Source organism: Porites lutea, chromosome 14, assembly GCF_958299795.1.
Source record: "Porites lutea chromosome 14, jaPorLute2.1, whole genome shotgun sequence".
Taxonomy (NCBI): domain Eukaryota; kingdom Metazoa; phylum Cnidaria; class Anthozoa; order Scleractinia; family Poritidae; genus Porites; species Porites lutea.
The window spans coordinates 21,728,088-21,741,890 of NC_133214.1; the positions used below are offsets into that span (position 1 = coordinate 21,728,088).

The window sequence follows — 13,803 nt, forward strand, 5'->3', positions numbered from 1 at the left end:
GACCTCAGAGTGAATTGAAAGATATTACTTAAAAACGAAGCAAGACTGAAATCTGGCAGAGTTGAGCTACCGCTTACAACTGAAATATAAGCGGTCAGACGGAGGCCAGAAAAAACCTGCCCTATTGCAAAAAACCCCGAGGGGAAAAAATGCGGGCAGGAAATCTGGGTAGGAACCAAGGCTCAAGGTCCATAGTCCTTCCTACGGGACTTTTACGTGGTAAAAAGAAACAGCCGCCTTTTCTGTAAAAGTGAGTTAATCTTGATCGCATCTGCTGATATGGTTTTGAGGAGGAAATAAATTCCTGCAGCATTTAAAGTTGCATATTCATTCACTGCTCTTTAGGGTCCAATCTTTCTGTTCCACATTCAGTGCCTTGTTCTTACAATCCAGTTTTATTTCACAGAACAACAATTCTGATAAGTTCCGCTTGTCTGTTAGATGCGACGCTATATTGGGACTCAGGGTTCTCTTTCCTTGTTTGGCTGTTAATTATGAGAAAGAAAAATAAAAATTGTCCATTAATTATCGGATGTTAAGAAAGTAAATGGCCGTACATGAGCATCCAGTGTTAACCACATCTATTGGTAGTTGGCATCGGTTATGTGGTGAACGTTACGTTAACATGAATTCTCAACAACAATATAGTACGATTTTCTAGGGCTAATCTGGACCCAAGCAATGAAATACGTCCCAGCGTGGAATAGGCTTTTTAAAGGGCTCTTTTTGGTTGAAATGGAGTTCAAATGGGTCCATGAAAAGCTGAATCAGACTTTGGTCTGCAGGGCTGCTAAATTGAGACTTTGGTGTAATCTTTTCACCCCCTTCAACAGAATTTATCAAACAACCGTCTCCAATTCGTGGTTTGCAACCACGTGACAAGGCGGCCATGTTGAAGGTCAATACCATAGAATTTTTCTTGAAGAATTTACATGAAAACAGAGTTAAGTTCCCAGAGGAGAGAAATGCTTTTATTCTTGACCTCCAATATGGCCGCCGTGACGTCACGTGCAAACCAGCAATGGCCTCTCTTCTCCATGGTATTTCTCCTTCAACAGTGACTGGAAAAAAGCCTCTCCCGGGCCTTTTGACAGACATTTTACTGACTAAGGTTTTTCCGTTATTTTTCTTGGCGAAAGACTTGTAAACTTTCTTCGATTCAGTGTGGCAGATGTTTTATCCCTGATGTCCTTGTCCAGTTTACTAATCTTCCTCTTCCACTTTCTTACTCTTGTCCTTTTGCTTTGGCAGATCGTCATAAAACAAGGAAGCATTATAAATTAGCTTTTAAAACTCTGTAAACTGCCCACTTAGTCTCAGATCTAAAATAGCAATTGGACACTAACCACTACAATTGATTTGATTAGCTGTATTGGCAATAAAAAGGAGAATTCTAAGGTAAGAATAACAGTTTTATAGGTCCTGGCTGATATCGCATAATTCTTCCACAAGTTCAGTGCAAGGGAAAATTGTTTAGGCTGTTTACGGACGCTCCTCTTCCGCATTTTTTCCTAAGAGGAGGCTGTAAAGTGATGGCAATCTTATTGCTGAGATCACGCAATTGCCTACGCACTGCGTTAGCGGCTATCTGATCTTTGAAGGGAAGAACTATTCTGATCGTGTTGCCATCATCGCTTTTCTTTTCTGGCTTAGTTGCAATATTCTGAATAAACATATTAACGGTAGAATTTATGAGCTCATAGATCTTAAGCCTAAAGAAATTAAGCCAAGTGTTGTAAGTCAGCAATGCGTTGTTTACAAATTTGCACGTGATCTGTGTGATGCAGATTATGTTGGCTACACAGCCTGACACCTCCATCAACACATTGCCGAACACAAATATTCAGCTATCGGTAAACATTTATTAGAAGCTCACGGTGACAAAAATCTTCTCAATGAGGGCCAATTTGGCGTTCTCAAGAAATGCCACGAGAAATTTGACTGCCTCGTTTACTAAATGCTATTCATTAAAGAACTGAGGCCTAGCCTTGACACTCAGAGTGACTCCATCAGTGCTAAACTCTTTGTTTGACTTGTAACATATTTTTATATGTTATATTTCCCTTTAATAAACTATTGTTTTTCTTGTATTTATAGAACATTCATATTGTATTTCTTTCACTTGATAATGACGTCCGGTAACGTCGAAAAGTCTTGTATTTTCTAACTTTTTTAAAATTCATTAAATGTTTTTTTTTCCGCAATTTTTTATAGCTAAATGTTTTGAAAAGTCGCTTCTTCAAAATCACTAGATATTAAAAAGGAAAATTAAAAGAAATTCATAACGTGATATACTCACCAGCCAAACTTTAAAACTGGAAGATACTGAAGTTGAAGCAAAAGCAGCAGGGTGTGGTCAGTCAGGGTCCAGGATTCTAATCTCTGCCCAATAATTTTAAGCCTAAATTATGCATATCTTTGCTTTGTCCCTGAAACACTAAATAAAATTCAAATCCTACAAAGTCCAGTATTGTGGACGATTTAAAACAACAATACTAAAGATAAATAGGAAAACGTTAGAAGTCTAGGAAAGCGGAAAAAAAGAATCATGATCAATATAGTATACTTGGCAATCCAAAAGCGTGCTACCCTCACCTTTAGAGATGGAAGACAGTAAGAAGTTAGCATAAGTTTCCAATATTGGTATCTCTACGTTTCTCTGTTCCCTGATTTATTGTGTTATCGGTTCGAGTGTCAGCGGTTAACCCAAAATACGTTTCAACGCCTATACATTCCGTCGAATTTCCACAAAAAATCAGTTCCCAAAAAAACCAGGATTCCCGTTGTCCGCGTTGATAATTTTAGATTGTAGTCGTGTGGACCGCCCTCTCTTTAAAAAAGAAAGCGGAAGAAATAATCATGATCAATAGAGTTTGTTTGGCAATCCCAAAGCGTGCTACCACCGCCTGTAGAGATAGGAAGAAACTAAGAAGTTAGCATAAGTTTCCAATTTGAAAAGTACCCGAGTTAGAGTAGTATCCCTATGTTTCTTTGTTCCCTGATTTTTTGTGTAATATCGGTTTTGAGTGTCAGCGGTTTACGCAAGATACGTCTCAACGCCTATACACCCCGTCGATTTTAAACAAAAAATCAGTTCCCAAACAAACCAGGATTCCCGTTGCCCGCGTTAATAATTCTAGAATGGTATCCCTACGTTTCTCTGTTCCCTGATTTTTTGTGTAATATCGGTTTTGAGTGTCAGCGGTTTACGCAAGATACGTCTCAACGCCTATACACCCCGTCGATTTACACAAAAAATCAGTTCCCAAATAAACCAGGATTCCCGTTGCCCGCGTTAATAATTTTAGATTGGTATCCCTACGTTTCTCTGTTCCCTGATTTTTTGTGTAATATCGGTTTTGAGTGTCAGCGGTTTACGCAAGATACGTCTCAACGCCTATACACCCCGTCGATTTTACACAAAAAATCAGTTCCCAAACAAACCAGGATTCCCGTTGCCCGCGTTAATAATTTTAGATTGGTAACCCTACGTTTCTCTGTTCCCTGATTTTTTGTGTAATATCGGTTTTGAGTGTCAGCGGTTTACGCAAGATACGTCTCAACGCCTATACACCCCGTCGATTTTACACAAAAAATCAGTTCCCAAACAAACCAGGATTCCCGTTGCCCGCGTTAATAATTTTAGATTGGTATCCCTATGTTTCTCTGTTCCCTGATTTTTTGTGTAATATCGGTTTTGAGTGTCAGCGGTTTACGCAAGATACGTCTCAACGCCTATACACCCGGTCGATTTTACACAAAAATTCAGTTCGCAAACAAACCAGGATTCCCGTTGCCCGCGTTAATAATTTTAGAGTGGTATCCCTACGTTTCTCTGTTCCCTGGTTTTTTGTGTGATATCGGTTTTGAGTGTCAGCGGTTTACGCAAGATACGTCTCAACGCCTATACACCCCGTCGATTTTACACAAAAAATCAGTTCCCAAACAAACCAGGATTCCCGTTGCCCGCGTTAATAATTTTAAATTGGTATCCCTACGTTTCTCTGTTCCCTGATTTTTTGTGTAATATCGGTTTTGAGTGTCAGCGGTTTACGCAAGATACGTCTCAACGCCTATACACCCCGTCGATTTTACACAAAAAAGCAGTTCCCAAACAAACCAGGATTCCCGTTGCCCGCGTTAATAATTTTAAATTGGTATCCCTACGTTTCTCTGTTCCCTGATTTTTTGTGTAATATCGGTTTTGAGTGTCAGCGGTTTACGCAAGATACGTCTCAACGCCTATACACCCCGTCGATTTTACACAAAAAATCAGTTCCCAAACAAACCAGGATTCCCGTTGCCCGCGTTAATAATTTTAGATTGGTATCCCTATGTTTCTCTGTTCCCTGATTTTTTGTGTAATATCGGTTTTGAGTGTCAGCGGTTTACGCAAGATACGTCTCAACGCCTATACACCCGGTCGATTTTACACAAAAATTCAGTTCGCAAACAAACCAGGATTCCCGTTGCCCGCGTTAATAATTTTAGAGTGGTATCCCTACGTTTCTCTGTTCCCTGGTTTTTTGTGTAATATCGGTTTTGAGTGTCAGCGGTTTACGCAAGATACGTCTCAACGCCTATACACCCCGTCGATTTTACACAAAAAATCAGTTCCCAAACAAACCAGGATTCCCGTTGCCCGCGTTAATAATTTTAAATTGGTATCCCTACGTTTCTCTGTTCCCTGATTTTTTGTGTAATATCGGTTTTGAGTGTCAGCGGTTTACGCAAGATACGTCTCAACGCCTATACACCCCGTCGATTTTACACAAAAAATCAGTTCCCAGACAAACCAGGATTCCCGTTGCCCGCGTTAATAATTTTAGATTGGGGTAAACAATGTTGATGTGCTCTGTAATGGAACAGAAAAGGAGAAGACATAAAGGTGAAAATGGCGGAAATCTAGGAAGTGGAAGACTTGCAAACTCAAAGCACTCACTTGTCGATGTTGAGAACGAAATTTACTCCCGCTAAGAATGTAGCTCCGAACATGCAGCAGCTTATACATCAATTCCGCCGTAGTTAGGCAGCGACAGGAACTCTAAAAGAAAGGATAACAAAACTTTAAAATATAGATTGTAGTATTCTTTTTTATTATGGTTGGGTACACACATAAAGTAGCAATAACGCTTTGGGTTTATAGGATTTTTCGTAGCTCCAGAGATAATTGTATGTTTCATCATTTGCTACACAGTGCTATGGCAAATAATAGATTATTAGATATGAACGTTTAACCCTTTAAGCCCTAAGAGTGATCAGTATGAAATTTCTGTTTGTAACTGATATCAATGCTTTGTAAAACAGAGTGGTGATGAGAATTACGGACATGATCACCTATAAGATAAATTTGCTTGATATTTTATCAACTTCTGCCCACTACATCTATGGGAAATGAATAGGGGCAACAAATGAGAATTCAAATTTTGATCTTACGGTTTGAAGGGTTAAACGTTCTTCCCTCTACGCGGACCGCCACACAATATTGCCCACGACTTGCTGTATGCAGGGTTCACAGCTTTAATCAGTAGAGCAAAAGCAGATCTAACTTGAAGGTCATACGTGGGTGTGAATCATACCGAGTTGCCTCGTTTGGTCCCCAAATTTCCTTTATTTAGACTAACGCTCATTAGAGTTTTATGGGTTAAACCTACCAGAAGGTGGAAAGTTATTAGTTCCTTCTGTCCCTGTCCAACTTTCTCATATGGACATGTTGAAATCTGATGCATCGTTCAACTAGACATGTATCATCATTCCCACCATTTTATTCCTTCAAGAAAGACAAAGAAGTAAAACATGAACGTTATTCTGGAGATTTAATGTTTACAAAAAATGAATGTATCTGAATCAGTAGGCAATGAGCACTCTGAAGGGAGACATTTGTAGTAGTTGTATATTTGTAGTTTGCATTTGCAGTAGTTGTATTTGTATTTCTGTCCTGTAAGAAGGTTGATTTGCTGGAGAATTTTAAAACTATTTTTTTCATCTATGGCTTCCTTTTGCTAAGTGTAGTGTGTAGTTCCAGAAAATATCCATAATCCCCACGAAGGGCAACAGAAATTCCGGGGGGGAGGGAGTCCAAAAGGAGGCAATTTCCGAGGGAGTTAAGGGTTGCTTAAACAGAGTTTTTTTCCAGGGGAAAATATAAATATCAAATGACAGCTTCTGTGTTGAGCAAGCTATCAACTGTTTCATTGTTACCAGTCTTTGAAACAAGTATTATTGTTTGTATTGACCATCTTTTAGCTACAGTGGGCTAAATGCTTTTTTTCACGGTTTACATCATAGTTTTCTTTACAGTGTAATACAATTGTCATCAGCTTGTGAGTAAACTTCCGGTTATCTAGCTGTTGCTTTATTATACATTTGATCTATCTTATTGAATTTGATAGGGTTCTAAGCTTTCTTGTAACATGTTCTAACTAAAATGAAGTAATCAAAGTTCACGTGGTATTTAGTTTGAATGTAGCTGGTTCTTTTGCAGATGACATTACCCCTGTAGTCAATAGTGAAGGCATCACCACCATGGTTAATTATTAGTTAATGGTGTCCTTGAGGTTATTAGATGCCATACTGGGTTTTTTCAAGAAATTGCCAAAAAAATTATCAACAACATTCATGCCCTTCAAGGTGAGGTATGGATATTTTCTGGAAGTACACAATATAAGATGTCTTCAGTATTTTACAGACTGCTTCAGTGTGGTGCCTTTAGTGATGGCTTTTTACAAGGTTCATATGGATATCTCCTGCTTTTCCTTTTATCTCTGCGCAGAAATACAAAATTTTCTCTTCCAATATCACTAACTAATGAAACATTAATTTTTCAACTCCAGAAGAGAAGTTTTGTATCTCCAAGCAGTCATGTAATGTTCGATTTATTATATGTAAACACCACTGAAATGCCAAACCACTAACACTTTTTTTTTGGTGCAAAAGGCATGATTTATAATGTAACCATAGCAACCATAATATTTTCACATACGAAGATAACAGGTCACATTATTTGGTTGACACGACATGTAAAAATTCAAATTCTATGACTGGTGTTTCTCATAATTTTTCTCAAGGTTGTTCATCCTCATTTGGTGATTGTCACCTAAAAATACGCGTAACTGGCCTATTTCATTGGATCCTGTACAGTAAATAGTTTTACTGGAGTTTTTAGTAGTAGCAGTCGTAGCAGTTGCAAGCCAAGTCGCAAGCAGTCATCGCATTAACACCACGCAAAGTCTTGCAGATACTGATGATAATAGAAATAGTAGGTGGTCAGCCTAAGGACAACTTTGGAAAATTAATGTGTATCTGGCAAGCACTTTCTGCAGTCACCTTTCGAGCCTCGTAGTAAAAAAAGCACGAGACAATGAAGGTATGGGACTTAATTATTTGCTTGCTTGCCTTTTAAAATTAGTTTATTTTTGTTATTTCTTTATATTATTTAGGTGCAAATTCGTATAATTTGTTTCTTATATGAGAATGAGACACACAACACTGTTTAATGACCAACTTCTGTACTCATAGGCAAGTCACGTTGGAATTTGATTCACTTTTCCAAAACAAATGATAGTTATCTGCATCAAGAATCTTCTATACTAGGCAACAGCAGTACTTTTAAATATACTTGCCTTTTTGCTGATTTTTGTGGTCTTTTCAGTTACCACAGCCTGACCAAAAAATTGCAGCATCAGTTGTTTGAGGGTTTTCAGTTTTTATGGTGAGGAAAAATCCAGCAGTTGAGACATGCTTTTCCTAGTAGTTCAGTTATTTTAACATTTGCTCGGGAGAAACATGGATGAAACTCTGGCATCCTGCATGTAAAATCAACAGCCAACATGATTCAAACTCTCTTTTAATTAAGAATTTGTAGCAGTGTCCAGTTTGGTGGGTGCCTTCTCCATTGTTCTACGCATTAGCATTTAGCGATTTTCATTAGCATATAAGAAACGAGTTATATGAATTCTCTCTATTTAAGGAAAATGAGTGGCCCAGAAAGGGATCCAAAAGGGGATCCAGTTATGTTTACACCCATGTAGGATGTGATACCTACCTCTTCATGATTAATCCACACTTTAAGTTCAGGTTTGCATGCCACTGGCCTCTGAGGATTACATGCTTCATGTTCAATTTGCCATGCACAAACATTTTTCTGGAAAATTAAGTGTGTTTGTTTACTATCAGCTTATCACTTCTATTTAATGTTAGGTTACAATAACTGACTAAAATAAAATATTTAATACATTGTTTTTAAGGCCACCCAGGTTTCTGTATCATATTTATTCTGTTTATTTAGAGAATTACTGTAGATGACTGACTGAAGACTCGCGCCTTCGGCTCTCATATTAGCTCCTTTGGGGCTGACAAAAACCTCCCAATTTTCCCTCAGAAGGGGTTGGAATGTCTCTTACTTTAACCTCACCTGCTCAAACGGCCCAGGCAGTTGTCACTCTGCAGCTACACTGGACACAGAACTCACGTGAAGTACCTGAAAAACAAGTAAAAAATACAGACTCAAGAAACAAGAAACATCAAAGTTTTTAAACCCTTTTACGGTTCATTAAGCGCCTTTTCAATTGTGCGTTTCCCTTTTAACGGATAGACTTGAATCCGAACAAAATCCGAAACCTTTCAGCGAACATCGACTTCGATCGACTCCGCCATGTTTGCTTTTGGTTCCCAGTCCGGCTAGTAAGCCGCCAAAAAACGTCCGTTACACCAGCAAGATTTTCCCTACAAAAAGTCATCTTATCGTTTGCAAAAGGATTTTATGAAGTCCTCCATGGACACAACCGGACTGCAAAGTGGAAACGCAAAGGCTGCTTGTGCTGGTTGCTTCTGCATTAAACGGTTTGCTGTTGGTATTGACCGGGAGTGAAGACTCAGGGATGAATGCATTGAAACAGCACCGAGAATATAAATATTAAAGGTTACCTGACATATTCTCTTCGTTGCGTGGAAACTTTTCGTCGGGCATGACAAGTTACGGTTGCAAATGGTGCCATATGCGCTTTCAGCTCGAAACCGAAGCGACACGGAATCTTCCGTTGTGTAAACTTCATGAGGTGTCCTAGGGGGTTGTGGCCTACAGGCTTACTACAGGCACGCCAATCACAAACAAGCATTACGCGTGCACCAATCAAAATCACACCAACAGTATTTTCAATTGACTACGGGTATTACAGGGAAATTCCTCGTAAAGTCCTGACATTGGGAGTAAACAGCTAACGACGGCGGGGATAATGACTCGACTGTTTTATATAATAAGCAAAACAACAAGTTTGCAATCACACTTTTCAAGTACATTTCTTTGTCCTCTACAAACGAACAACGCGAAAATAGACTTCTTTCTTGTATGTTATGTTTCTCCACTACAGGTCATGTGATAATAATCTCATTTACTTCCCGTTGTGGAAGTAAATGACTAGGAGCCAGGGCCGCAACCCACGTGACCAAGACCAGGTTTTATGAGCCCGCGAGACTGAGCACCCCAACAGCCTGGTTGAGGTCATTGTTATCTGAGGTCTTCCGCAACCCACGGCCTGGAGTTTAGTGCACCAGACCCTCTCAGTCAACAACCGCGCAGGCACGATGTTCAGTCGACTTGTGCCGCCCCGGGAAGTTACTGTTCAATTTATGGTGGATCTTCGAAAAGCTATTCGTTACAGTATGAACACAGCCTAATATTGGCAGTGATCATTTAAGCCTAAATCAATTTAACTAAATAAGGCTTAAATAGATTTAAGGGAGTCTTTAATCGATTTGACCATGTAGATTTAGAACGATTTATTTTAATTAAAAGTTATGTATTTCTATTTTAAAAATATATAATATGTCATTTTGCCATTACGCCAGCCGCTGCCTAAACATTTTGGATCATTATCAGCAGCTGGCCAAAGGGTGTTATATAAATTTGATAAATAAAAATGCATGTAAATTTACTTAGTTACGTATTTTTAATTATCAAATTTATATAACACTCTTTGGCCAGCTGCTGATAACTAAAACTGATCTGTAGGTTGCGCTGATCCCCAAAATTAACCGTAGGCTCTTAGCCAATAAGAAGACAGTTAGTGAGTGCAATGTATGATAAAAACAAATATGTAATATCTGGGGGACAGTCACTGGTTAACCCTTTAATCCCCAATATCCAAATACTAATTTTCCACTGTCCATACATTACCTTATAAGATCTAAGCATTTCTCCTTTTGGTGATCATTTTGTTAATTCTCCTAACCTTTTCTATTGATGATGTGCTGATATAGTTGGGAGAAAATTGATGTTGGTCACACTTGGGATTTAAAGGGTTAAAGCAAAAATAGTGATTGAAAAGAAAAAGCCATGCATAAAGTTGAAAACCCGGGCGACCCCCTTAAGAAAGTGATGGGGACGTCGAAAAACCCCTAAAGGAGACTAATGTGGGTGTGGCTTAAGCTTAAAACGACCACTAAAGGAGATTTCTGTGTTGAGGCATTTTTTGTTAATTTCTTTATGCACACGCCCTAAGCGATACCTGAATTATGGGCAAATATAGTCACTTTTCGTGCCAAAACCTTGCGTGAGACCAAAATCTGCAATTTACACCCCAAAGCAAGACGACGAGTGTCCCAATCCACTTTTACATGGAAGATCCCCTTCCCGGGGGTTGAAAATTAACAAGTGTCAGTGTTGTGCTGATATTTATTTAACTATACACAGTTTCCTTAACAATAGTAGTATAAATATATAACAAATTAGAGTGACAGGGACCTTAATTTGGAATCCTAATATACCAGATTTATTTGATTGGTAAGAAAGAGTTTATAAAACGACTATAATGAGCTGACGAGAAAGTAAAATTGTGAGTTATCAATTAGCTTCACTTGCTGAGAATTTGATATTTTCCGCTCATTCAATAGTGTATGTAACAAGTTTTCCAATACGATGAAGTTTTTTCTGGAAGCTATACTGTACGCTGTTTTGGTAAAGGCTCTTGCAAATTCTCCGGCCCCTGCGAAAAGTGGCACTGATGCTAGAAAACCACAGTGTAATGTTAACAACTACTTTTATGCCGGATCAAATACCAAGAAGATCGAACAACAACTGGACGAAATCATGCAAGAAATCAAAGCTCTGAGAGAAAACCGAACCGACGGTGGTGGTTCTGGCGGAAAAGGTATCTGATGTTTCTGTAATCATTCCTTTTGCTTTTGCTCTTTAGTAGTTGAATTTTGGTACTGAGTGCATGTGTTTATCCAGCCAAACTTTATTTTGGTTTTCGTCCTCGAGAAGAAATCATCGTAAAGCTTTATTTAAGCCTAGTTATTTCTCTTCTATTTTCAGTTTACAAGAACTGTGCCGAAATTTACCAGTTAGGTATAAAGATCAATGGAGTGTACAAAATCAATCCTGGTGGTTTGGGCGAATTTGAAGTGTACTGTGATCAGAAAACTGCTGGCGGAGGTTGGACAGTGTTCCAGAAGAGGCAAGATGGCTCTGTGGATTTTTACCGCCCTTGGGATGACTACAAAAGGGGAGTCGGGAATCTGAACGGCGAGTTTTGGCTCGGATTAGACAAGATTCATCGCCTGACTGTAAGCGGAAGTTACAAGCTTCGCGTGGACTTGGAAGATCTTCATGGCAGTACAGCATTTGCAGAGTACAGTTCATTTGCTGTGACAAGTGAAAGGGCGAAATACCAATTGAGTTTGGGAAGTTACTCAGGTACGTCTTGGACTCAACATTACCATACTGGGTGGCGCAGTGGTGAGGGCACTCGCCTCCCACCAATGTGGCCCGGGTTTAAATCCCGGCGTCGACGCCATATGTGGGTTGAGTTTGTTGTTGGTTCTCCCCCTTGCTACGAAAGTGTTTTTTCTCCAGGTACTCCGGTTTTCCCTTCGCCACAAAAATCAACACCTCATTTCAATTCGATCTGGGGCGCACGTACACGTTTTTAAAAACAAACTATTTTTTTACAGTTACAGTTTTTTGAGCAGTTACAAATTTACTATCACCATCACTTCGCTTAGACAACAGCAATACATCAAATTAACAACACTGCTCAAATCCTGCAAAGGAAGGTGAGTTAACGCATCTGATCGGAAACGCTGCTTTAATTGTTACCATTGTTCTTAAAGGTACCGCTGGAGATTCCCTTGGTGGTCATCGAGGACTTCCATTTACCACCAAAGATCGTGATAATGATAGCCACGGAAACAATTGTGCCGTCCTTGCTAAAGGCGCATGGTGGTACAGCGGTTGCTTTTCTTCCAACCTGAATGGTTTGTACCTTCATGGAAAGGACAGTACTCAAGGAATGGCATGGTACACGTGGAAAAAGAACTACTATTCTGTCAAGAAATCCGACATGAAGATACGTCCAAAGGATTTTTGAGTTTCCAGTATACCGTATTTGTTAGTAAGACAACCGTGTGTACATAGAAGATATTACACGGTGGCGCGAAGAGATGAATTTTATTTTCGGGTGGCAAAAGAATATTTTACGAACGAGCGCAGCGAGTGAGTAAAATATTGTTTTTCCCACGAGAAAATAAAATTCATATCTTCAAGCCGCCGTGTAATGTTCTTTTTATTATATAGACAAAAAGACATCCATAAAATAATAGAGGGAAATGACCGAACTTACGTCATCGATAAACTCACGTGTGAGATTACGAAAAATAAGCCACTCGGGTCCCGGATGTAGTTTTTATGAATTTTACGAGTGGTATATTTTCCAGTAAATACTCGTGTCTAAATAATAAAGGAGAATAGCATATGTGTAGTCAGGTGTAATGCTTTGAGGTGATTGCTTTAGATTCCAGTAACTGCTATCCCGCGCATTAACCTTAAGAAAGGACATTTAGACAGAGTTAAGTAAGCTGTTTGAGGCCCAAAGGTCAGTCATAAGTAGCTGATCTCGAGATAAAGCAAATTAATGACGAAGTGTTCTCCGGTGAAATTAGCCAAAAAGCTGAGTAAAACAACCAACTGAAAGGTATTTCTAGTTTGGAATCGTTTCAGCTTTTTGCATAGCTTGATATCTATCAAACCAGAAATGAAAATCATTCTATCTCTTGGGATATCATAACAGTTCAAGACTACCGTCGAAGCTCTTTGTGTGACAAAAAAGGTTGAATAAAGTTATTAGACGTAAGTTGTGAGATTTCTGTTGAATTTCAAGGGATCAGTGTCTGAGGAAGATCCTCAGAATAGGTGGGAAAAATTTTACACAGTGTATGTGTGGGTTGGGGCCGAGGGGACCGCCCTGGGACGTTTTCTGTTATTTTCAAAGAATTATCGGTAAACTAAAAAGTATCTAAATCGCTGGCAAGTTTCCCGGCCTCCCCTTCTGAATTTTCCGCCAGCAGTTTTCTATGACCGTGTATATTCTGAGCTTGTAACATGACTTTGGCCTCGGAAACAATAAATGAGGGCTTCATGGTGGACATTGTTTTGCAGTTAAGCACTTCGTTTTGTTTTCTTATGGGAAGCTAATTCTATAAAACCTTGGAAAATATCAAAAAACTGATTAAAATGACATGGAAGATTAGGACGTACCCCTGAAGGAGACAAATCCAGGAACGTCTAAGGCCACATTTTAAGTGTAGTCGGAGACGAGGTTATCAATTGGCACAAAATCAGCAAGATAATGCGTTACTCTGTAACGCCTGAAATTGTAAGCAGTTTAAAATTCAAGATGAGTAATGACTGTGACTTATAAATATTGACATGGCGGAGACTGATGTGGCATATATCTCTGTATACCAGTTATCAATTTACAATCGCACAAGTTCTCGATTAATTGCGATTAATTACTGAAACCGCAG

General features: G+C 39.1%; 1 protein-coding gene across 1 annotated transcript; it reads left to right on the forward strand.

Annotated features, from left to right (window-relative positions):
* Positions 1-10,847: 10,847 nt before the first annotated feature.
* On the forward strand, positions 10,848-12,406 carry LOC140924277 (ryncolin-1-like). The gene is made up of 3 exons (XM_073374310.1): positions 10,848-11,147; positions 11,315-11,695; positions 12,112-12,406. The coding sequence occupies exons 1-3, from the start codon at positions 10,916-10,918 to the stop codon at positions 12,366-12,368; spliced, it is 870 nt and encodes a 289-aa protein (XP_073230411.1). The 5' UTR covers positions 10,848-10,915; the 3' UTR covers positions 12,369-12,406.
* The last annotated feature ends 1,397 nt before the right edge of the window (positions 12,407-13,803 follow it).

Bases quoted from the DNA above. Each gene is read 5' to 3' on its own strand.
- LOC140924277 (XM_073374310.1), top strand. From the start codon at position 10,916: ATGAAGTTTTTTCTGGAAGCTATACTGTACGCTGTTTTGGTAAAGGCT. The intron at 11,148-11,314 runs GTATCTGATGTT...TTCTATTTTCAG, and splicing joins TGGTGGTTCTGGCGGAAAAG to TTTACAAGAACTGTGCCGAA. The intron at 11,696-12,111 runs GTACGTCTTGGA...TTGTTCTTAAAG, and splicing joins GAGTTTGGGAAGTTACTCAG to GTACCGCTGGAGATTCCCTT.